Consider the following 23,090-nt stretch of genomic DNA (forward strand, 5'->3'; position numbering starts at 1 on the left):
AAACTGACCCCATAAAGGCAGCTTAAAACATATGGCGAGGTGGGAAGACTAACACAAGCCTACTTATTGTCATCTTTATGCTATCATTCATGCCTTGCAAGCCTTCCACTGTATGCAGGAAATTCGCAGATCAGCTGTGGTGACTCTAAGCTCTACTATAGAGTAGGGCAATAAGGAGCCTTGCTTCCAACATTGGGAATTGGGAGCCAACGCCAGGCATCTCCAAATCCTCCCAGATGGCTTGTAAAGTATATGCTTTCAAAGTTACCTTTTAACATTGTTACAGCCTAGAAATTACTGTTGACAAAATTAGCAGACAAATGCTTAAATCATACGAGAACCTACCTCCATCCGTTATTTTAGCGAAAGCATTGACCCATTTAAAACAGAGGCCATTGTCTGCTTCCAAATAGTAGTCAAAGGAATGTCATATGAATAGTTGTCTGCTAATGTTACCAAAGATAATTTTGAGGCTTATATATTCAACTATTCCAAGACACCTTTCCCAACTTCTGATTAATGGGCTGCTTGTCCTGCATTTTTGACTGAGGGACATTCTGATGTTATTATGGAGTCTGAGGTGGTGCCTGGTTGGGATTTAAAGCAGCCAGGTGAAGGGAAAGTGTAAAGTATTTTTAAAGAAGATGAGGCAGAATCAATCAAACTAACCTGTTACATTGCTGCTGTCAGCCCAGTTGAGCAACTTGGAGCTCACAAATATAAAGGAAAAGGAGAGAATATTTATTAGTTTCTCCTCCGCCCCCCGCCCCCCCCACCGAAAAAAAGTATAATCCAATATAAATAACAAATGTAAATCAGATTATAATAGAGAAAAGCGGATTGAAATCGCCAGCCTGAGTTCTCATCCTTCAAGCTGTACTCTCAGTGTAAGTTATTGCGTTTTTACAGTTTTAAAAAATTTAACAGAATTTCAATGATTATGGAGCTGTTTAAAGGGGTCTTGTATAAACGATGTGGTTTTAATATATGATGATGCAATAAGTTTGTGTCAGAAATATTTGCTTTGCAATAATGTCTTTCCACAGTTCTGGCAAAGTCTGATTTAAGGAGGAATAAACGAATCTCATTGTATTTTTACCTCTGTGTAGAAGAACTACCATGCAGTAACTGCCGCAAACCGATTGAAAAAAATCAGCGATTCTGGGGCTTTGGCCTCGGTTGAAGTCTGAGCCTGTGCCGACTGGACCAACGACAGTGCAGCTTTCCTCTTCAGTCAGGACAGCAACACACTGGATTTGCCCCACAGCCTCGCTGAACTACCTTTATTTACTCTTCCACTAGCCTCTAATCGGGTTCAGGCTTAGAAATCTGTGATTGGGCAACACAGTCATAGAATCCTAGAATCGTACAGCACAGAAGGAGGCCATTTGGCCCATTGAGTCTGCACCATCATGGTTCATAAAAATGTACAGGCATCATTTTTGATTTGTTTATCTTTCTAAGCAGGGAGTGAAGTTATGGTGTGATTGTAGTTATTTTACTAAAGTTCTTGTTACTTGTATTAATTTTATGGCCAGTTTTTTGCAACCAAACTAATCTTTTTTGTGTATAATGTGTATTTATCATCATTTTAAGGCATCAAATATTAAGCACAAGAGACAGCAAAATGTTCCTCAAATTAGAAATACACCAGTATTAGGTTTCTTATCCTTTACAATCAAATGGCTGGAGAGACTGTGAATTAAATGAGTGACTTGAGATTCCTAAATTGATTTGGCTTAATATAGTGCAGATCTGGTAAAACCTTTAAACAGTCAGAAATCAGAGAAACTTTTTAAAACATATATTTTAAAAGCTCCAATTAGTCGACAAGAAGGTAATTTTGTGTCTTGGAATAATGCCCCCGACAGCAGCCGAGAGCAATAGTGCTGATGTAATGCCACCCTCTTGTGGCATTTCCTTATTTTCCATTTTTACGGTTTTACAGCCCCGATATACTGGACACTTTACAGATGCTTGGGCTCTGAGATTCATTACCACGGAGCTGAATAGAGCACTTGTGTCTGACGTTGCGCTCTTGTGCCCCAGTTTCACTGCGTGGGCACGAACATTGACACGGCAATTAGTTGCCAAATGTCCAGTGTAATTTTTGAGAGTAAGGCCACCTGGTAAAGGTGAGCTTGCAACATTAGCCCTGCCTGTTACCGCCAACATTTTAAACTCAAATCTTAACATTTAGTAAAAAAAACGAAACCAGGCTGCTTTACAAATCAAATGGTGGAAAAGACTGTTGCATCAGCTTTTTAAAAATCAACTTTCAGCAATGTCATCAGCAGTCGGAGCTCAGTATGCGTGTTTTGAGTCCGAATGTGTGAAACTCTGCTTCCCCCCGCACCCCATCCCACTCAAAAACAGTGCGAGTGGGCATGATTACAAAACTCCACTCACATCACACTCAAGAATGCACTCTATTACTGGGATATCAGGAAAATCAAGCTGTTTGTACCACAGCCTTTCTGACTTTTGACTTTAGGCTAGGCTCTCTGCCCATTTATAATCAATGGGTGAAAAATTGTGTTATTTTATCCCTGCAAAAGAGCAATTGTTCAAATTGTACTATTCTCAGCAATGCCTTAAAATAATTTGGGTTTTGTAGAGGACACAATTTCAGTGATTCTCCTTCAGTAGAATGTGTGAATCTGCATTGTTCCAATTCCCCTGTAGTCGATGTTTGCTCGGATTTATTTACGTTTACTATTTAGCATTAGTTTTCTTTGTCGGGTATAGTAGTTTCTCTATTAGAATGTGGCGCAGTGTGTTGATGTACTAACACACTGCACCGTGGAGCAGTCAGTCTTCATGTAGAAACTGCTAAATAGAGGCAGAGACTTCCCCACTGAGAGTGATCAGACATTAGACAGTGAATTAACCTGGGCCACCCTTTTGGTCAAATATGAGGGAACAGATCACCTCCTGGGAATGGTGTAGAGCACAGGGGAAAACCTCACGGAGAGAAAAACAAGAAGTGTGAGTGGGTGAAAGAAATACACTTAATTTCGAACAGAATTAGGTACTAACACATTTAAACCCACAAGAAAAATTGAATAATAGTGTAAAACCTTAAATAGAAGCTTGTGGTCTGTTTATTATAATTGTTTGTTTGTATTTTAACTGTATTTAGTGCAGGAGACTTATCAGACAATTTAATTTTTAGTGTCTGACTATTAAAAGATGCAACGCAGTTATATTTCCAATAACTTATTTTTTAAATGAACTATAAATCCAACTTACTTCTCTGATAGGTATCTGCAAAGTTTAAAGTTTTGTCCTCCACAAGACATTTTGTTCCCTTCAATTTGCAAAAGAAATTACAGTTCCTGTATCACATTTTGTTTCTAATTTAAACTGAAACAAGAAAATTAAGTTGTAACAATGTTTTCAAAGCTACTGTAACATGAGACATTGTTAGTGAGGAGCAATTGGCTTGAAATATAATATTTCAACGTTCCACTCTAATCTCACCGTGTTTTCACTGTGGATTATCTGATTATTTTGACTCCGTGAGCTCTATTGACTATGAGGGCGTTAATGGAGTTGTACAAATATTATCAATTTACATTTTCCCATTTGCAAATTTTTTTTGAGACCCCAGATATTCAAATCAATATTTAGGGCTTTAAATGCTGGGCAGTATAGCAACATTCATGTAAAGTATGATCGCTAAAAGCTGTTTTAAGTTATTATTTTGTATTTAAAGTCATGATATATACATTAGACAAGCTGTTGCAAAAATGATTGTTGTGGATTATGAAGAATATTTGTAGTTTAATAATACACTAGGCGAGTTATATTTCTTTTTCTTAGGTGCACAGAACAAAGACTATTTAAGTGTACATTGCAGAGTGAATAACTGCATTCTTTTTTGTACATTTCTGAAACAAGTTAAGTAGATGTGGCAATATAAATACTGTGAAAATGGAATTGTATTAGTATCCTAACATTGAAAGGAGTCTGGTAAATGTGTGCAATTGATATCATGTAGCCACTTTTGACAGTATTTCTACCCAGCTATGATTTTAATGAGATTTCGGAAAGCAGAACCAGAAATAGTGAAAACACTGGAATCTGTGGAAAGGGCACAGTGAAATAAGGATTGATTTAGCAGGCAAGGAGCTGAAATGCTGCAGATGTGTTTTTTTAATGTTTACGTCATGTTTACTTGCTTTCAATCATACTAGAGGGAAAATACTGAAGCCATACTCTGATGGGATATTGCATGATTCCCAGTATCTTTATCAAAATATCTTCTGAATGTGAAAAGTGCCGCCCGCCTGCGTTCAGAAACTGGAGAGTGTGCTCGTCACTTTCCACAAAGGCCAGGCTGTCAACAGATAACTATCGCATGTAAAATGTCATGTGGGAAGTGGGGTTTGGGCGCGCTGCTTAAATGTCATAGTTGAAATGCTGATGGTGTTTAATAATTGGCAGCACTGACTCTGCAATCCCTTTAGGATGTGCTAGCGTCAGGTTTCATGACTTTTAAATGTCACTTCAACATTGAACCCTCATTGTAATGTGCTCTTTATGTCTTCATGCTTAATGGACTATTCGAATGTACACATTTCACAGCCATGTGAGGTTTTTGTGCGTGAATGAGCCAAGCTTTTTACAGTGGTATGATTGTTCTAAATAAAATTTCTGTGATGTTTGTATGTGAAACAGCCCTGCTTTGTAATCAAATATTGGTCTTTTTTTCTCATGATCAATTGTAATAATACTTTATATTGAGTAAAAGAAAACTTCATTCAAAATCATTGATTCCGTTTTCAGTGTAAACGGAAAAAGCCACTGGTTTGCAGTTTTCACAGAAAAATGGGACTAAATTGTGCAATTTGATTGCTGAAATATTGGAAAAAAATTCCCGGATTCTCAGGTAATAACAGAATTTGCCTTGCTCAGTAAACCTTTGGTGCTACAAATGACGTTCTTTCTGCTACTAGAGGTCAGCTGTCCAGCTGCTAATTTGGAAAATAAACCTGTAGGACCCAATTATCACAGCCTCCGTCAGGCAGGAATGGATGGGAGCGATTCGGAAATTGGGGGATCCAGCTGCCCGACTATTTCAGAAGTTCAAATAGAACACTGAAGCAAATGTCAAGGCAACAACATAGAAACATAGAAAATAGGTGCAGGAGTAGGCCATTCGGCCCTTCGAGCCTGCACCACCATTCAATAAGATCATGGCTGATTATTCCCTCACTACCCCTTTCCTGCTTTCTCTCCATACCCCTTGATACCTTTAGCCGTAAGGGCCGTACCTAACTCCCTCTTGAATATATGCAATGAACTGGCATCAACAACTCTCTGCAGTAGGGAATTCCACAGGTTAACAACTCTCTGAGTGAAGAAGTTTCTCCTCATCTCAGTCCTAAATGGCCTACCCCTTATCCTAAGACTATGTCTCCTGGTTCTGGACTTCCCCAACATCGGGAACATTCTTCCCGCATCTAACCTGTCCAGTCCTGTCAGAATCTTATATGTTTCTATGAGATCCCCTCTCATCCTTCTAAACTCTATTGTATAAAGGCCCAGTTGATCCAGTCTCTCCTCATATGTCAGTCCAGTCATCCCTGGAATCAGTCTGGTGAACTGTCTGGTGAACTAGAAGGAAAGGAGCCAATCAAAAGCCTGGCAACTGCAGGACTGGTGAACCAGAGAACGGGCTGCCAATGTTGTTGGGGGCTCTGTGTTCATTTGGCTGAGAAGATGGCCAATGGATGGATTGTACACGTTCTTCCCATTGATACCAGGCGTAGAGTCGCCGAACCAACGGTTCTTAAAGGGACCCCTGCAGGCCTCACTAAAACAGGCCAGCGTCTAATTTTGGGAATCTTTCAGTCCGCTGCTGGCCCATCCATGAGCCTCTCCCCATGATTGCTTTACCCCAACCCCCATTAATATCGAACTTCTGACTCAGCTCTGCAATGGAGCCCTCTCCCTCAACCAGTGAGCTGCCTTTGAGCGCTTGGTCAGTGCTCACCAGCATTATGCAGATGAAGACGGCCATGAAAATGGACCAACCTTTCACCAGGGACAATGGGCAAGTGGCGCAATAGCAGTGCCCACAGCTGGCCCAATGTTAAAATCATCGTAGTTTTTCTTCCCCTTCCCCGCACCCTCCCCCACCCCCCCACCACCACAGTTCTTCGGTATGGATTTAGAAAACGTTACATCACTCCTGACCAGTGAGTTGTGGCTCGGTGAGGCTAAGATAATGGCCTTAACATGGAGGCACAGCTCTTAGCAGCATTCTCAGCCAAATGAAGACAGAGCCCCCAACATCATTGGCAGCACGTTCTCTGGTTCACCAGTCCTGCAGTTGCCAGGCTTTCCATTGGCTCCTTTCATTCTAGTCTTCAACCAGGAGCCGTGCTGGCAGGAGTGGGGGTGATTGCTGTACAGGGGGTGTGAACCTTCAATGTCACTTTGTTTTGCCATACATATGTAATGCTAAGCGTTACAAAAGACGTTTCTGAATTTGCGAAATGTACTGAAGCACAGAATATTGCATCATTTACTCCAAATTCTCAAAACATTAAGAGCAAGAATGCTAGAATATTTAACAGAACAGGCATTCAAATAAAGAATGAGAAGAAACTGAATGAATAGCAGGAAGCATCATCGGTAAAGGAAGCTTATATAGAATCCAAAAATATTTTCCGTCTTCTGTCATAATTCAGTGAAAAAAAGATGATGAAGAGGGAGACGCTTCCTTCATCTTCTGGTCTACTTAAGCCACACACATTCTACTGCTGAATTTGGACACTAAGGGAATGACGGGATATGGGGATTGAGCAGGAAAGTGGAGTTGAGGTAGAAGATCAGCCATGATCTTATTGAATGGCGGAGCAGGCTCGAGGGGCCTTACGGCCTACTCCTGCTCCTACTTATGTTCTTATGAACGAGCCAGCTCCCAGTATCCCATAATCTCACTCTGAAACCATCAGCTAGGAACTGTGTGCCAGTACCCCCAGGGCCCACCTCACCATCATTTGATGCCTCCTCACAGCAACAGAACTGAGATTAAACATCTATCACCATGATGGACCAAATGTATGTGTCCTTCTGCCAGGGCACACAGCATGTCTGGGCTCCAGTGCATGTTCTTTACATGCTGTCTCACAAAGGTACATGCTGATATTAAAGAAACGCAGTGTTGCAAACTGCGATGAAGTGCTTTTCAATAAAAGAATTTAAATACTAATTTGCTCAAAATAAAGTCTTCACTTCGGACCTGATGCTTGAAACTTACTGTTTGGTTAGTTTTTTTTCAACACCACTCTTTTCACCACTATGATATATAACATTGGGAGTCTTTATTGAGAGTTCACTAAAATTATACAGTCTTTGGAGAATTCCGTGGAATTTGTTTCTTCGCATTATGTGAAACATATTTTCGAGGCTCAAGGTATCGATTTGCACTTCAGCTCTGATCCACCTGGCTAACTTGGCACCAGCTTGGCACATACATTTCGGAAAGTCAGGTCATTATATCTGCAACTTGGAAAAATAGCAATCTGGCTTTCAGCCACATGGACTCTGCAGAGAGGGTGAGTACAGTGCACTCCTGTTAAGGGTTGAAGTGATTTTCCATGAATTTCTGAAGTGCAGCGTATACAGGAGTAGACAGGAAGCAGGTTGTGAAGCAAAATCTAATCCATTTTGTGAAAATGCTTTTTTATTTTTTGCTAATACCTTCGTATTGCTTAAAGAACCTAATGTATGATATTTGCAGAGACTGACCAGTTAATGGAAAGGATTCCTATTTTGAGAGGGCAGATGGCAAAAATGCGCGTAGACTTTATTGTCAGTAATGATATTGATACTGCATAAAGTTTATAGCATCAGATCACAACACCATTTGAATGCTACACGGCTGTTTTAAATACATTTCCATAGTGCTGTTGCATTGTCACAGGGGCCGATTTTAACTTGCGGGAATCGGCATTATTGCGGCAGTAACAGCCTCAAAATGGGACAGGTGGACTTCCCGCCCTGTTCGCGCTGTGCTCTGTCTGCCACCATTTTTTATTGGGGCCTATTTGCTGAGTGGTTGATGCGCAGTCTGCATCAATTGATGGACCCCTGCTAATTTGCAGATCGGGGTTCTCTGACACGGTAGGACCCCGATTGCCATTTTAGGGCTGCACCTGTTTTAAAATTATTTTTGTGGGAGTCTGCCACCGGGTCCCATAAAAATAACCTGAGCTACTTGCACCCCCAGCCTCTCTGACTCCAAGGTCACGAACCCTCGCCCTGGACTTACCTTGCTGCGGGTTGGGCCACCTCAAGGACGCCTGATGTTTTTTTTAAATTCATTCGCAGGATGTGGGCACTGCCGACAAGGCCAGCATTTATGGCCCATCCCCAATTGCCCTTGAGAAAGTGGTGAGCCGCCTTCTTAAACCGCTGCAGTTTTTCGTAGTGGCTTTCTAGGCCATTTAATAGGGCAGTTAAGAGTCAACCATATTTCTGTGGGTCTGGGATCACACATAGGCCAGACCAGGTAAGGACGGCAGATTTCCTTCTCTAAAGGACATTCATGAACTTGATGAGTTTTCATGGCTTTTTAATTCCAGGTTTATTTATCTGAATTTAAATTCCCCAACTGCTGTGGTGGGATTTGAAACTTGTCCCTGGATTATTAGTCCAGGCCTTTGGATTACTAGTCCAGTAACATTACCACTATGCACCAGTCTGCATCCGGTGAGCTCATCAAGGCTCCCATTTGCCACAGCTCACCGTTTCTATTTAAATCGGGCACAGGCCTCAAAATGGCTCCCACCTCGTCACTGAAAAGAAAGACTTGCATTCATATAATGCCTTTTTGACCTCAGGACATCCCAAAACACTTTACAGGCAAATACTTTTGAAGTGTAGTTACTGGTGTAATCTGGGAATCAGGCAATTTCTACACGGCAAACTCCCACAAACAGCAACGTGCTAATGACTGGATAATCTGCTTTTTAATAATGTTGATTGAGGGATAAATATTGGCCAGGACACTCTAAAATTAAAGTCTACCCCTCTGTGTCTGGGAGGTTTTGACTGGAGGTGATCTAGAAAACTGAATTCTGAAGGTTGAGAAGGAAAGTCCAAAAGGCCATTAAACCGTTCAGATTCCCAGTGACAAAGGTAAGGTTACATTTTCATTTAGTGCATTCTGATGTCAAGATCGAAGGTAGCCCCATCACTGTGCGGCCTTCAATATAACATTATCAGCTGAGAGTATGTCACCTCCTCGTCAAGTAATACGTAGACTGACCCGTTCTCTCTGTAGTAGCACAGTGCACAATTCCTCTACATTGTTAATGCCAGGAACAAATGACAGCATTTGGTTTGTGTGCTTCTAAAACATGTTAACATTGCAGATCATGGTGCAGTGCTATTTAGCAGTGACACTTCAGAAATCAAATCTAGCCCCATACATTTAATAGAAAATGATTCTTCCATGACACAGTGAACTCAGGAGATTGGCATATTAATAAACTATACACTTCACAAAGAAAATTAGTGGAAGGTTGGTGCCTGCACCATGTTTGCGGGGTCCACTGTTCATACCTACTTATCCCATTTTAAATTAAAAACAGCACTGGGTCACGGCCGAATTCAGACACAAATCCCGGTGGCAGCAGCAGCCGTGCCAATACTGACCACATGACATTGGTCCTCCTGCATCATCGGAATGCCAGTGTGTGGGCACTGCCAGTCACGCTCCAGAGCCACAAACAGGACAAAGGTCATCAAGTGAAGGGCCTGCCACTGGGCCTACTATGGTCAGGGGATGAAGAAGATTTGGGGAGGAGATCGGTGGAGGAGATCAGGATTGGGAGAGGAGATCGGGGGAGGAGATCAGGGGAGATCGGGAGAGGAGATCGGGATCGGGAGAGGAGATTGGATTGGGGAAGGAGATCAGGGAAGGAGATCGGGGAAGGAGATTGGGAGGAGAGATACAGGGAGTGATCGGCAGGAGGAGGTCAAGAGGTGAGATCGGGGAGGAGATCTTACCCGTTATACATCCGCCTGTTATACAGCCAGCCCATTATATCCTCCACATGTTATACACCCACCCGTTATACACCCCGCCCGTTATACACCCCCCCATTATACACACCACCCGTTATATACCCGCCCGTTATACACCCACCCGTTATACACCCCATCCATTATACACCCCGCCCGTTATATACCCGCTCATTATACACCCCGCCCATTATACAGCCCCGTTATGCACCCCGCCCATTATATACCAACCTGTTATAGACCCACCCATTATACATCCCGCCCGTTATACACCCCCCGTTATACACCCCGCCCATTTTATATACCCACCCGTTACACATCCCCCGTTATACACCCCGCATGTTATACACCCCCCCCGTTATACACCCGCCCATTATATACCCACCCGTTAAACACCCACCCGTTATACACCCGCCCATTATACACCCCCCCGTTATACACCCCGCCCATTGTACACCCCATCCGTTATACACTCACCCGTTATACACCCCGCCCATTATACACCCAGCCCATTATACACCCCGCCCATTACACAGCTGCCCGTTATACACTCGCCCATTATAAACTGCCCGTTATACACCCGCCTATTATACACCTGCCCGTTATACACCCGCCCGTTCTATCCCCTTTGTATCTAGTGAATGAATCAGCCCCTTAACTATATTTTACTTTTGAAACTGTAACTATTTTAAAGCAAGCTTTAGCAGATTTTCAAAGTTATAACAGTCACTTCTGGTGTATTCTGAAAAAGAAAGACTTGCATTTATATAGCGCCTTTCACGACCACCGAATGTCAGAAAGGGCTTTACAGCCAACAAAATACTTTTGGAGTGCAGTCACTGTTGTAATGTGGGAAATGCACAATGGAAATTTTCAGCTTACGACAAAAATGTGTGAAAGGTATTTTGAATCCATCGGCAATTTGGGCAAACTTGGTGAACACTTACGCTTGCTTCAATTACAATATTTAATGTTTTATTCTTGGTGGAGAGGGCAGGGTGCCACAGACATTGGCACGGCAACCACAGAACTGCCTGGTATAGATTCACGCCCATAATTCACCATATTTGTGGGGATCCCAGCCTTTGCTGGTATATCTGGACAAGGGCTAAGCAGAAATGAGGCACTTCACCACAGTGAAGGCTCGGTAATGAAAGGTTATATTTGTGCACCTCCCAGCAGATAATAATAGTGGAGGGCGGGCAGCAGTTCACCTGTCTGCTGTTTCTTGACTGGAGAATTTTGGGGGAGAGACCTAAAAAATGGGAATAGGAGAAAATGCAGCCTAATTTTCAAAAGAGAGAAAGAAACTATGTTTCGATAGGGATTTGTCCACAGGTTGATGTTGCAGTGCCAGAAATACAAATACATTGGGTTTGGATATTGCCATTTGAAAACATACGTTGCGGTGAAAGTTAAATAGCTCACAGTAACTGAATGACCTTTTAATCAATTATATCACCGGCTCAAAATCACAGATACAAGAACATCACACAAAACATACTGGATGTAGAATTTCTCCGTAGCGAACTGCAGGTTATTTTTCCGATAATACTACAGTAATGAGATCATATCTGTTGCTTGTCCTGTGGGAATCTTATTGTGCATAGTGTGTTGACAGCCTCTGTCAGGCATAGAAGCAGGCCAGAACAGGAGACAAACGCCTGAAAGAAGAAAGACTTGGATTAACATAGCGCTTTTCACAACCACCGGACGTCACTGTTGCAATGTGGGAAATTCAGCAACCAATTTGCGGACAAGCAAGTTCCCACAAACAGCAATGTTATAACGACCAGATAATCTTTTTTTTGATTGAGGGATAAATATTGGCCAGGACACTGGGGATAACTCCCCTGCTCTTCTTCAAAATAGTGCCATGCGATCTTTTACATACAGTTGAGAGAGCAGATGGGGCCTCGGTCTAACGTTTCATCCAAAAGACGGCACCTCCGACAGCACAGCACTCCCTCAGCATTGCACTGGAGTGTCAGTCTGGATTTGAAGTCACAATCTTCTGACTCAGAGGCAAGAGTGCTACCCACTGAGCCACAGCTGACACTGAATAAGTTCAGAATAATGGATAGCTACAAGGGTGTAGTCCACTTCATGATTTGGATCAGATATAAAACGTTCAAGCTTTTCTTTGGCAGTTTCTGACCGATTCTCAACTCTTGGTTCAGATCACTGCCTTGTAAACGTTCCCATATATCCACAAATCCCTATTTACTTCTCTGATAAATCAAAACTGTCATGTATTCAACTGTCATTGTAACCCATGTATAAGCTGACCTAAGTTGTATACCTTGAGAACACTGAGCACAAGGGGCGAACTTGTGGGAGACACTCCTAACCTGGACTTTCCGGTATAAAAGGGGAAGCTCCACCCACCGTCTGCCTCTTGAGGTCTTGGTAATAAAGGTAACTGGTCACAGAGTGATCTGTTATCAAGTATGAGCCTCGTGTGCATTTGTACTGTATAGTAAGGACATATTACTGGCGACGAGAAACTGGGATTTAAACCACGCGAGCATGGCCACTAGCAGCACAGAAGAGAGGTACTGTGTTGGTGATGATTGGGAGACTACAGCAAACTTTTGTCACTAAGGAATGGCTGGGACAGGATTCGGCCGACAAACGCAGGGCTTATCTCCTGACGGTTTGTGGATCCAGAATGTACTCCCTGATGAAGGACCTATTGCGCTAGAGAAGCCGGCAGACAAGACGTTTGAAGAGCTCAGTAAGTTGATCGGGGAACACCTTAAACCAGCGAGCAGCATGCACATGGCGAGACACCAGTTTTACACGCACCGGCGGCGAGAAGGGCAAAGCGTTCCAGACTTCGTGGCAGATCACAGGCGACTGGCGAGCCTATGTAAGTTTCCAGATGCATGCAGAGCGGAGATGCTGCGAGACTTTTTTATTGAGGGCATCGGGCATGCTGGAGTTTTCAGGAAACTGATTGAGACCAAAGACTTGACCTTGGAAGCGGCGGCTCTGATAGCCCAGACAATTATCTCAGGGGAGGAAGAGACCAGAATGATTTATGGCAAAAATCTTGGCTCAAATGCAGCAAACGACCAGGGAGTCAACATTGTTAATGTGGCACACAGTTCTCTAGGCAGACAAGAGCAATCGGACATGCCCCAGCATGCAGTCGAACCCAAAGAGGGAATTCAACAGAGACAATGGCTAGCTGAACGGCGATTCATGCCATCGCAATGGACAACGTGGCCAGTAATGGGGCCATCAACACCTGTTAATGGTGCGCTTAAAGACAGTTACAGAGACAGTCAGAGACGATCGACTAGTAATAGATCTTTTGTTTCCAATAACGGGGCCTCTAGCTCATGCTGGAGGCGTGGAGGCAAACACCCAGCCAGAGATTGCAGGTACCCGCAATATACCTGCAGACACTGCAATGTCAGCGGTCACTTGGCGTGTATGTGCAGGAAGCCTGCAGCCAGGTTGATGTACGAGGAGGACGGGCCCGATGTAAGCCCCACAAGGCCAAATGAATACTGGGGGAAATCGCTGGAAGCTGAAATTCAGCGAGTTCATGTGGAGCCATATACAGTTCATATACCAGGACACCAGCGATAATGATGAAAGTGCTCCTCAATGGCATTAATGGAGCTAGACACGGGGGCCAGCCAGTCCCCGATGAGTATCAAACAGTTCAAAAGGTTGTGGGTGTCCAAGGCCTGGAGGCCAAAATTATTGCCGATTGACTCACTGCTACGGACATATAAAAGGAGATCATTTCGGTGCTAGGCAGCACCACGGTAGTCGTGACCCACAAAGATTCGGAGAACAGGTTGCCACTCTGGATTGTCCCAGGGGACGGTCCCGCACTACTGGGGAGGAGCTGGGTTGCTGTCATGAACTGGAAATGGGGCAATGTCAATGCTATTTCTTCTGTGGAGCGAGTATCATTCTCACAGGTCCTGGACAAATTTGACTCATTATTTCAACCTGGCATTGGCACTTTCATGGGGACCAAGGTAGTGATTCACATAAACTCGGGCGCCAGGCCAGTACACCACAAGGCCAGAGCAGTGCCATACGTGATGTGGGAAAAGATAGAATGCGAATTGGACCGCCTGCTGAGGGAAGTCATCTTCTCGCCAGTCGAATTCAGTGACTGGGTGAACCCAATCATGCCGGTGCTCAAGGCGGATGGGTCGGTCAGGATATGTGGCGATTACAAGACCACCATCAATCGGGTGTCACTCTAAGACCAGTACCCGCTACCGAGAGTGGAGGGCCTCTTTGCGACGCTATCCGGTGGCAAACTTTTTTCAAAATTGGACCTGACCTCAGCTTACATGACCCAGGAGCTGGCAAGTGAGTCGAAGAAGCTGACCACCATCATGGGGTTGTTTGAGTATAACAGATGTCCGTTCAGGATTCGTTCGGCCACCGTGATCTTTCAGCTAAATATGGAAAGCCTCCTCAAGTCGATTCCAAAGACGGTGGTTTTTCAGGACGACATCCTCATCACGGGTCGCGATACTGAAGAACACCTCCACAACCTGGAGGAGGTGCTACGCAGACTGGACCGGGTAGATCTGCGATTGAAAAAGGCGAAGTGCGTCTTCTTAGCTCCAGAGGTAGAATTCTTGGGGAGGTGGGTAGCAGCAGACGGGATCAGGCCTACTGCGTCCAAAACGGAAGCGATCCAGAGAGCACCCAGACCCCGTAACACGACGGAGCTGCGTTCGTTCCTGGGGCCGCTGAACTATTTTGGCAACTTTCTTCCCAAATTGAGCACGCTGTTAGAGCCGCTACACGTGCTCCTACGCAAAGGTCGCGATTGGGTCTGGGGGGACAGTCAGGAAAGAGCACACAATTTGTTATGCTCCAACAAACTGTTAACGTTATATGAAACTAGTTTTAACGTGTGATGCATCGTCCTATGGGGTCGGATGTGTGTTGCAGCATGTGAATGCCAATGGTCAGTTACAGCCGGTAGCTTATGCCTCCAGAAGTCTGTCCGAGGCAGAAAGGAGCTACAGGATGGTAGAAAAGGAAGCGCTAGCATGTGTATATGCAATAAAAAAAATGCACCAGTACCTGTTTGGCAGGAAATTTGAGCTGGAGACAGATCACAAACCCCTAACGTCCCTTTTGGCCGACAACAAGACCATAAATGCAAATGCATCGCCCCGCATACATAGGTGGGCACTTACGTTAGCCGCCTATGACTACACAATTCGGGACAAACCAGGCACTGAAAATTGTGCAGATGCACTCAGCAGGCTACCACTAGCCACCACTGAGTGGGCAGCTGAGCATGATGCTGAGATGGTCATGGCTGTTGAAGCTTTCGAAAGCGAAGGCTTACCTGTGACAGCACGTCAGATTAATGTCTGGACAAATAAAAACCCGCTACTGTCTTTAGTTAAGAAGTGTGTCCTGAATGTGGACTGGGCAGCCACGTATGGGGCATGCCCTGAGGAGTTTAAACCATTTCATAGGCGCAAGGATGAACTCTCAATTCAGGCCGATTGCCTACTGTGGGGAAACCGAGTAGTCATGCCCCAGATGGGCAGAGAGGTGTTTATCAGAGAACTTCACAATGAGCACCTGGGCATTGTCATGATGAAGGCAATTGCCAGGTCACACGTTTGGTGGCCAGAGATAGATGCAGACCTGGAACTTTGTGTTCGCAGGTGCAACACGTGTGCTCAGCTGGGCAACACACCCATGGAAGCCCCCCTTAGCCCCTGGTCCTGGCCTGCCAAGCCATGGTCACTCATCCATGTGGTCTACACAGGTCCTTTCATGGGAAAAATGTTTTTGATTGTAGTAGACGCCTACTCCAAATGGATTGAGTGTGACATTTTAAATTAAAGCACATCCTCTGCCACGGTAAAAAGTCTACGGGCAATGTTCGCCGCCCATGGTCTACCGGATGTCTTGGACAGCGACAATGGCCCGTGCTTCACAAGCACTGAATTCCAGGACTTCATGGCAGGCAATGGAATCAACCATGTCAGAACGGCACCGTTCAAGCCGGCCTCAAACGACCAGGAACGAGCAGTGCAGATAATCAAACAGGGGATGCTCAGAATCCAAGGGCGTTTCACTACAAAGCCGCTTATCACGCCTCCTGTTGGCCAATTGACCCCGACCACACTCGCTCACAGGGGTTCCACCCACAGAGCTGCTAATGAAAAGGAAGCTCAAAACCAGGTTATCCCTTATACACCCTATTATGAAAGAAATTGTTGAGAGCAGGCGTCGGTCACAATGTGACTACCATGACAGGAATGCGAGGGCGCGATGTATTGATGTCAATGACCCTGTTTTTGTCCTTAATTACGCTGCAGGGTCCAAATGGCTTGCAGGCACTGTGATTGCCAAAGAAGGGAATAGGGTTTTGGTAGTTAAACTTACAAATGGACAAATCTGTCGCAAACACGTGGATCAAACTAAAAGGAGGTTCAGCAACCCCATAGAAGAAGCAGAGGAAGAACACGATGTAGAGTTTACTCCACCACAGGTGACCGAACACTGGAACCAAGTGGAGGAGAGCCCAGTCACTGTGGGCAGTCCAGACAGGCCTGAGGCACCACAAACAGCAGACACTCAGGCCAGTGCCCAACAACCGGAGCCCCAACTCAGGGGCTCTACAAGGGAGCGTAAACCACCAGAGAGACTTAACCTGTGATCCCAATAAGACTTTGGGGGGGAGGTGATGTCATGTATTCAACTGTCATTGTAACCCATGTATAAGCTGACCAAGTTGTATATCTTGAGTACACTGACCACAGGGGGCGAACTTGTGGGAGACACTCCGAACCTGGACTTTCCGGTATAAAAGGGGAAGCTCCACCCACCGTCTGCCTCTTGAGGTCTTGGTAATAAAGGTAACTGGTCACAGAGTGATCTTTTGTCAAGTATGGGCCTTGTGTGCATTTATACTGTATAGTAAGGACATATTAAAAACGATACACAAAAGAGGAAGTAGCATAATAAAATAGATATTGTCACATGCACTGGATGGTGGTTATTTTAATGAACACTTATTTGACACTGCGATTTTGTATTACCTCATTACCAAATAAAAAGTGAATTTGATCAATTAAGTGGTCATTATACTTTACCATGGAGAAGTTGATCAAGTGTGCACTTTGGACCAAAATGTGTGGTTTCTTATCACCAACAAAAAGAATCTACATCACCGCAATTAGCCTTTTATCTTTTGTTCTGCATTCCTTCAATTAACTGAGTATAAATACGTTGCTTTAAAACTAAAAATGGAGTGGGTAGATTGACGCAGTAACGGTTCAAGATGAAAGGGGGATTTCAGAAGCCTAATTAAAAGCAACTGACAAACTGGTATACGATACAAAGTTTGCTCACCTGAACAAATAAACGGAAACTGCAGCATGGGTTTAGTGTGGCGATGTGGGAACAGAGAGTGAAGGGTTTTCAGGAGGTCAGTACAAGGCACAGCTATGTTGGAGTGCAAAATCTTTCCATGTCTTTGTGGTTAAAGTCAAAAGAAGGTCAGTCTTGTTGAATTCTGGATAAAATGAGGGGCGCGCATAGTTAACCTTATTAACCAAGAATGCGCACTACCAACAGCAAAGGACATATTACAAACCCATCGCAGGTCAAACCGGGTTCAAAAAGTGGACTGTCCATTTACTTATTTACAAAGCCTGCCATTTTGCAAGGCCTCTGAAGGATTTGGCATTTTGATGTATTATCACACTCGGGCTCAGAGAGGGTAATGTTCAGGCTACATGGTGAATTCACCTCTGGAAAGCTGTCTTGGGGAAGCACTGAGACTGAGCGAGGGGCAGAGCTGTGTTGTGCCCTCAAGTTTGAGAATTGCGGAGGATACATGGGGGCCGATTTTCAGCACCTCACCGCCCACTCCCGCCGACATTCCTCCTGAAGATCCGCCCAGTGCCACTTTCGGGGTGGCCTGGAGCGGGCGGGAGGGGAGAGCCGCCGGGAACGTCAGCGGGCGGCCGAGTGGCGCAATTGAGCTCCCGCCCACCGAGCTCCCAGATTCCTGTCGGCGGGAGTCAGCAGGACTCGGTGGCAGGACGGGGGTGGACCGCTGGCTGGAGGCTGGTCTGTCCCCGACGGTAAGTATGAAGAACCTGAAAAAAAGGATAAGTGAACATTGTAATACTGTTTTTCAACAGCGACTTACCTGTATGGGGTCCCCTGAAGGTCTTCGGATACTTTTTAAATTTTTTGCTGTTGTTTTTTTTTCAGCTCTCCAACCCTCAGTGGGCCCAACTCCACCCTCGGCGACACGTGGGCGGCAAGCACCTCTGACATCGAGAATGCAACCCCCCGCCCACTGCCGCCCAGATTGGCGGCATACGTCTTCCTCCCTTGCTGCCTGCCAATCTTCGAGGGACCTTCTTCCTGAATGTCCCACCCAAAGTACCATCCAGTACTTCAGCGGCCATCGGCGGCACTTTGGGCAGCACTTGGGCGGGCGGAGACCTTGCTGGAAATCGGCCCCATGGAGTCCAAAAAGAGAGAGAAGAAAATAGCATAGGTTTTCCTCTTCCCTGTCAGAACTGGCACTCTCGCCTTTCCCCCTGTTGTGGGAAATCACCACTCCGAGTCAGATGTTGAGTCCAATCGAACCAACCTTTATTACAAGCTAGCAGGGGAGCAGTAGGGCTGTCTGCCTGCACCGTCTCAATCAAATGCAACTAGAGCATCATTCATATAGAGATTACATTGTACATTTTCCGTACCATATATGGGCAGTTCCGGATAACTGTGCACAATTAAGTTTCGAATGCAAAAACGAGGTGCTGCCCAACAAGGTGCCCTTGGAACTGGGGAGCCCACCGGACCACTGTCACAGGTTGAGCTGCTGGTTCCTTACACCATTGTGAAGGCCACTGTCCACCCTTAACTTGAGCTGTGATATCCTGTGTGCATGCATCCTGCTTCTGCCATGCTAGTACGAATAAATGTTGTTTTAGCACTATAGAATATGTTCAGTTTAACCCTATGTACCTTTAGCTGACTTGTAGCTTTAACCCTATATACTTTTAGCTTCCCCAACAATCCCTCCTTTTGGCGCTTGTCAGGAATTTCTTTACAAACGGAAATCCTTCACAAGCTAGACATTAGGATGCTCCACATGCGATTCACTGGCTCAAATCTTATTTTATGGGGGCAAATCATTATACCCTGGCGGGTGGCACATCCCTCTCCTGCCACTGCACCTACAATTACCCAGATACAGTGAATAGGCAAAGGCAGCAGAGGCTTGCTACTTTATGTCTATAAAGGATTTCCTGGTGCTTCCCACTGGATGTAGTAACTGGAGAAGGAGCCCGGTGTTGTTATTTTGATGAGGGGAGAGGGGCTGTTCCATGCTCCCAGCCTCAATTTTCCTCCAGTTACGCTTATTGGGCATCCCAGCAGAGGGGTACCTGAAGGACCTTGGCAGAAGGTCCAGCCTCAGCGGTCTCACAGATCGGAGGTTCTGCGAGGGTCCCAGGGGCAGACTGTAGATATTCCAGACAAGTGAGAAAGGTTCTTGATCCCCCCGGGACCACATAGTTTGTGCAGATGGATTTCACTGAGAACAGACACCAAATGCAGCTTCTCAGACAAAGAAAAAGACTGCAAAATGAACGACATTTGCAAACCACTATTGCAACATATTCGCGTAACCTGACTTGTTGATGCAAATCTCTCCATCATGTTAAATGTTGGGTCATTGTCCATAATCCACTTGATCATTTTGTTCCATGATCATCGATTAATTAAAGTCACACCAGTTCAAATTGGATTGAGGGATCGAAATTAAAATGGTTGTGTAACCAGAAACAGCTATTTCTGTCCAGGAACAATTTTTGTGGAGACCTCAGGATTAATGGCAGATGACAAACATTAAAGGGTGTGTTCATTTAGATGACTCATCCACTGTTTGTTGGCTGCAAAGGTGAAAGGTTTACTGCAAAGAACATCTGTTTTTACTTACTGATAGTGCCTCAAATAATTAAATCAAATCCAACACATTTTCGTTAATAAGCATAAGCATTTCAAGGCAGATGCGATCAAGGAAATTGATTGTGAAAATACAATTAAATGTTTGGGTTGTATTTGTATGCTGTGATAACACAGTGTTCAGTGCCTGATGTGTTACAATGAGCGGGTTGCTTTCTGCAGTGAATAGTGCCAAAATGTGACAATTTCCTATTGTTCCAGTGTAACTGAACACTATTCTGCTTGTTTCTGCTCGGATGCACTCTATTCCTTGCCAGCATTGGTAAAGAAGAGCTTGAGCCCCTTTACCTCTGACATTAACTGCTGAGAAATGGCAGCCTCCCCTCTCCCCAGCACCTCCAAGCTTCTGAGACCCCAAGTTTGTATGATCTGCGTCGCAGATGATAATACCCGTCAATGGACCATGTGGGACTGACTGGATTCATAGGAGATATAAAACACAAGAAACATGAGGCATCGGAAGGTAGTCTCCTTCTACGGGTTACATTCGAATGCCCTCAATTGTTCACTAAAGAGTTTGCACTTGAAGTTTTTACTGAGGAATCTGTTGAGACCCAGATGTGTAAATTCCTTCTTCTGTGGCCAGGGTCTAGTGAGAAGGAGGAACTAAAGGATATCCTTATTAGGCGGGAAATTGTGTTGGGGAAATTGATGGGATTGAAGGCCGATAAATCCCTGGGGCCTGATTGTCTGCATCCCAGAGTACTTAAGGAAGTGGCCCTAGAAATAATGGATGCAATGGTTATCATTTTCCAACAGCCTATCGACTCTGGATCAGTTCCTATGGCCTGGAGGGTAGCTAATGTAACACCACTTTTTTAAAAAGGAGAGAGAAGGCGAGTAATTATAGACCGGTTAGCCTGACATCAGTAGTGGGGAAAATGTTGGAATCAATTATTAAGGATGAAATAGCAGCGCATTTGGAAAGCAGTGACAGGATCGGTCCAAGTCAGCATGGATGTATGAAAACATGCTTGACAAATCTTCTGGAATTTTTTGAGGATGTAACTAGTAGAGTGGACAAGGGAGAACCAGTGGATGTGGTGTATTTGGACTTTCAAAAGGCCTTTGACAAGGTCCCACAAAAGAGATTGGTGTACAAAATCAAAGCACATGTACTGGGGGTAATGTACTGGTGTGGATAGAGAATTGGTTGGCAGACAGGAAGCAGAGAGTTGGGATAAACGGGTCCTTTTCGGAATGGGAGCCAGTGACTAGTGGAGTGCCACAGGGCTCAGTGCTGGGATCCCAGCTCTTTACAATATACATTATTGATTTGGATGAAGGAATTGAGGGTAATATCTCCAAGTTTGCAGATGACACTAAACTGGGTGGCGGTGTGAGCTGTGAGGAGAATGCTAAGAGGCTGCAGGGTGATTTGGACAGGTTAGATGAGTGGGCAAATGCATGGCAGATGCAGTATAATGTGGATAAATGTAAGGTTATCCATTTTGGTGGCAAAAACACAAAGGCAGAATATTATCTGAATGGCGGCAGATTAGGAAAAGGGGAGGTGCAACGGGACCTGGGTGTCATGGTTCATCAGTCATTGAAAGTTGGCATGCAGGTACAGCAGGCAGTGAAGAAGGCAAATGGCATGTTGGCCTTCATAGCTAGGGGATTTGAATATAGGAGCAGGGAGGTCTTACTGCAATTGTACAGGGCCTTGGTGAGGCCTCACCTGGAGTATTGTGTTCAGTTTTGGTCTCCTAATCTGAGGAACGACATTCTTGCTATTGAGGGAGTGCAGCGAAGGTTCACCAGACTGATTCCAGGGATGGCTGGACTGACATATGAGGAGAGACTGGATCAACTGGGCCTTTATACACTGGATTTTAGAAGGATGAGAGGGGATCTCATAGAAACGTATAAGATTCTGATGGGACGGGACAGGTTAGATTTGGGAAGAATGTTCCCAATGTTGGGGAAGTCCAGAACCAGGGGACACAGGCTTAGGATACGGGATAGGCCATTTAGGACTGAGATGAGGAGAAACTTCTTCACTCAGAGAGTTGTTAACCTGTGGAATTACCCGGCCGCAGAGAGTTGTTGATGTCAGTTCATTGGATATATTCAAGAGGGAGTTAGATATGGCCCTTATGGCTAAAGGGATCAAGGGATATGGAGAGAAAGCAGGAAAGGGGTACTGAGGTGAATGATCAGCCATGATCTTATTGAATGGCCTACTCCTGCATCTATTTTCTTTGGGCCCAAGTTTCGGGCCGTGCCTAAAACGGCGCAGCCCGGACCTGGACGCCCGTTTTTCGCGCCACAAAGTGCGGTGAAAAAAAACTCACCTATTCTCTGGCTCCCTACAGGTCCTCTGGAGCTGTGCGTGGCGCTGCATGAGCTGTGGGGGGCAGAGCCAGGTGCCTGCGCAGAAAACAGTGCCGGGACCTCTGCACATGCGTGCTACAGTGGGTGCGCATGTGCGGTAGCCCCACGCGCCCAAAACTGTGGGAGGGGCCCGAAGCACGCAGCCCCTAGCCCTGGCCGAATGGCCTCACTGGGGCTGCGTGGATGAGGCTCACCTCCCACCCGACCCGACTTGACTCCCCCTCCCGGACCGGACCCGACCCCCGCTCTCCCCACCCCGCCCCGGCGACCCGACCTCTGCTCCCCCACCCCCCGGTGACCTGACCTCCGCTCCCACAACTCCCCCCCCCCCCCCGGCGAACCGACATCCGCTCCCCACTCCCCCACGCGGTCCCAACCTCCGCTTCCACCTCCCCCCCCGCCGACCCGACCTCCGCTTCCCCCCCCGACCCCCGACCTCCGCGACTCTCTCCCCCCCCCCGACCTCCGCGACTCTCTCTCCCCCCCGACCTCCGCGACTCTCTTCCCCGCCCCGACCTCCGACCTCCTCGACTCTCTCTCCCCACCGACCTCCTCGACTCTCTCTCCCCACCGACCTCCGTGACTCTCTCCCCCCCGACCTCCGCGACTCTCTTCCCCGCCCCGACCTCCGACCTCCTCGACTCTCTCTCCCCCCCGACCTCCGTGACTCTCTCCCCCCCGACCTCCGCGACTCTCTTCCCCGC

At 45.7% G+C, this 23,090-nt stretch overlaps 1 protein-coding gene across 3 annotated transcripts in view; it reads left to right on the top strand.

The window, feature by feature from the left end:
• LOC139264271 (myosin light chain kinase 2, skeletal/cardiac muscle-like) overlaps positions 1 to 23,090 on the top strand; it is a 294,184-nt gene that overhangs the window by 188,278 nt on the left and 82,816 nt on the right. For 2 of the 3 annotated variants that reach the window (XM_070880456.1, XM_070880454.1), the window contains exon 13: positions 1,110 to 4,686. The exons of the other annotated variant lie outside the window; for it this stretch is intronic. In XM_070880456.1, coding sequence (XP_070736557.1) covers positions 1,110 to 1,190 — 81 coding nt within the window. In that variant the 3' untranslated portion in view covers positions 1,191 to 4,686. Of the gene's footprint in view, positions 1 to 1,109; positions 4,687 to 23,090 lie in introns of those variants that run through there. 3 annotated transcript variants of the gene reach the window in all.

This window comes from Pristiophorus japonicus, chromosome 5, assembly GCF_044704955.1.
Source record: "Pristiophorus japonicus isolate sPriJap1 chromosome 5, sPriJap1.hap1, whole genome shotgun sequence".
In the NCBI taxonomy this organism is placed as follows: domain Eukaryota; kingdom Metazoa; phylum Chordata; class Chondrichthyes; family Pristiophoridae; genus Pristiophorus; species Pristiophorus japonicus.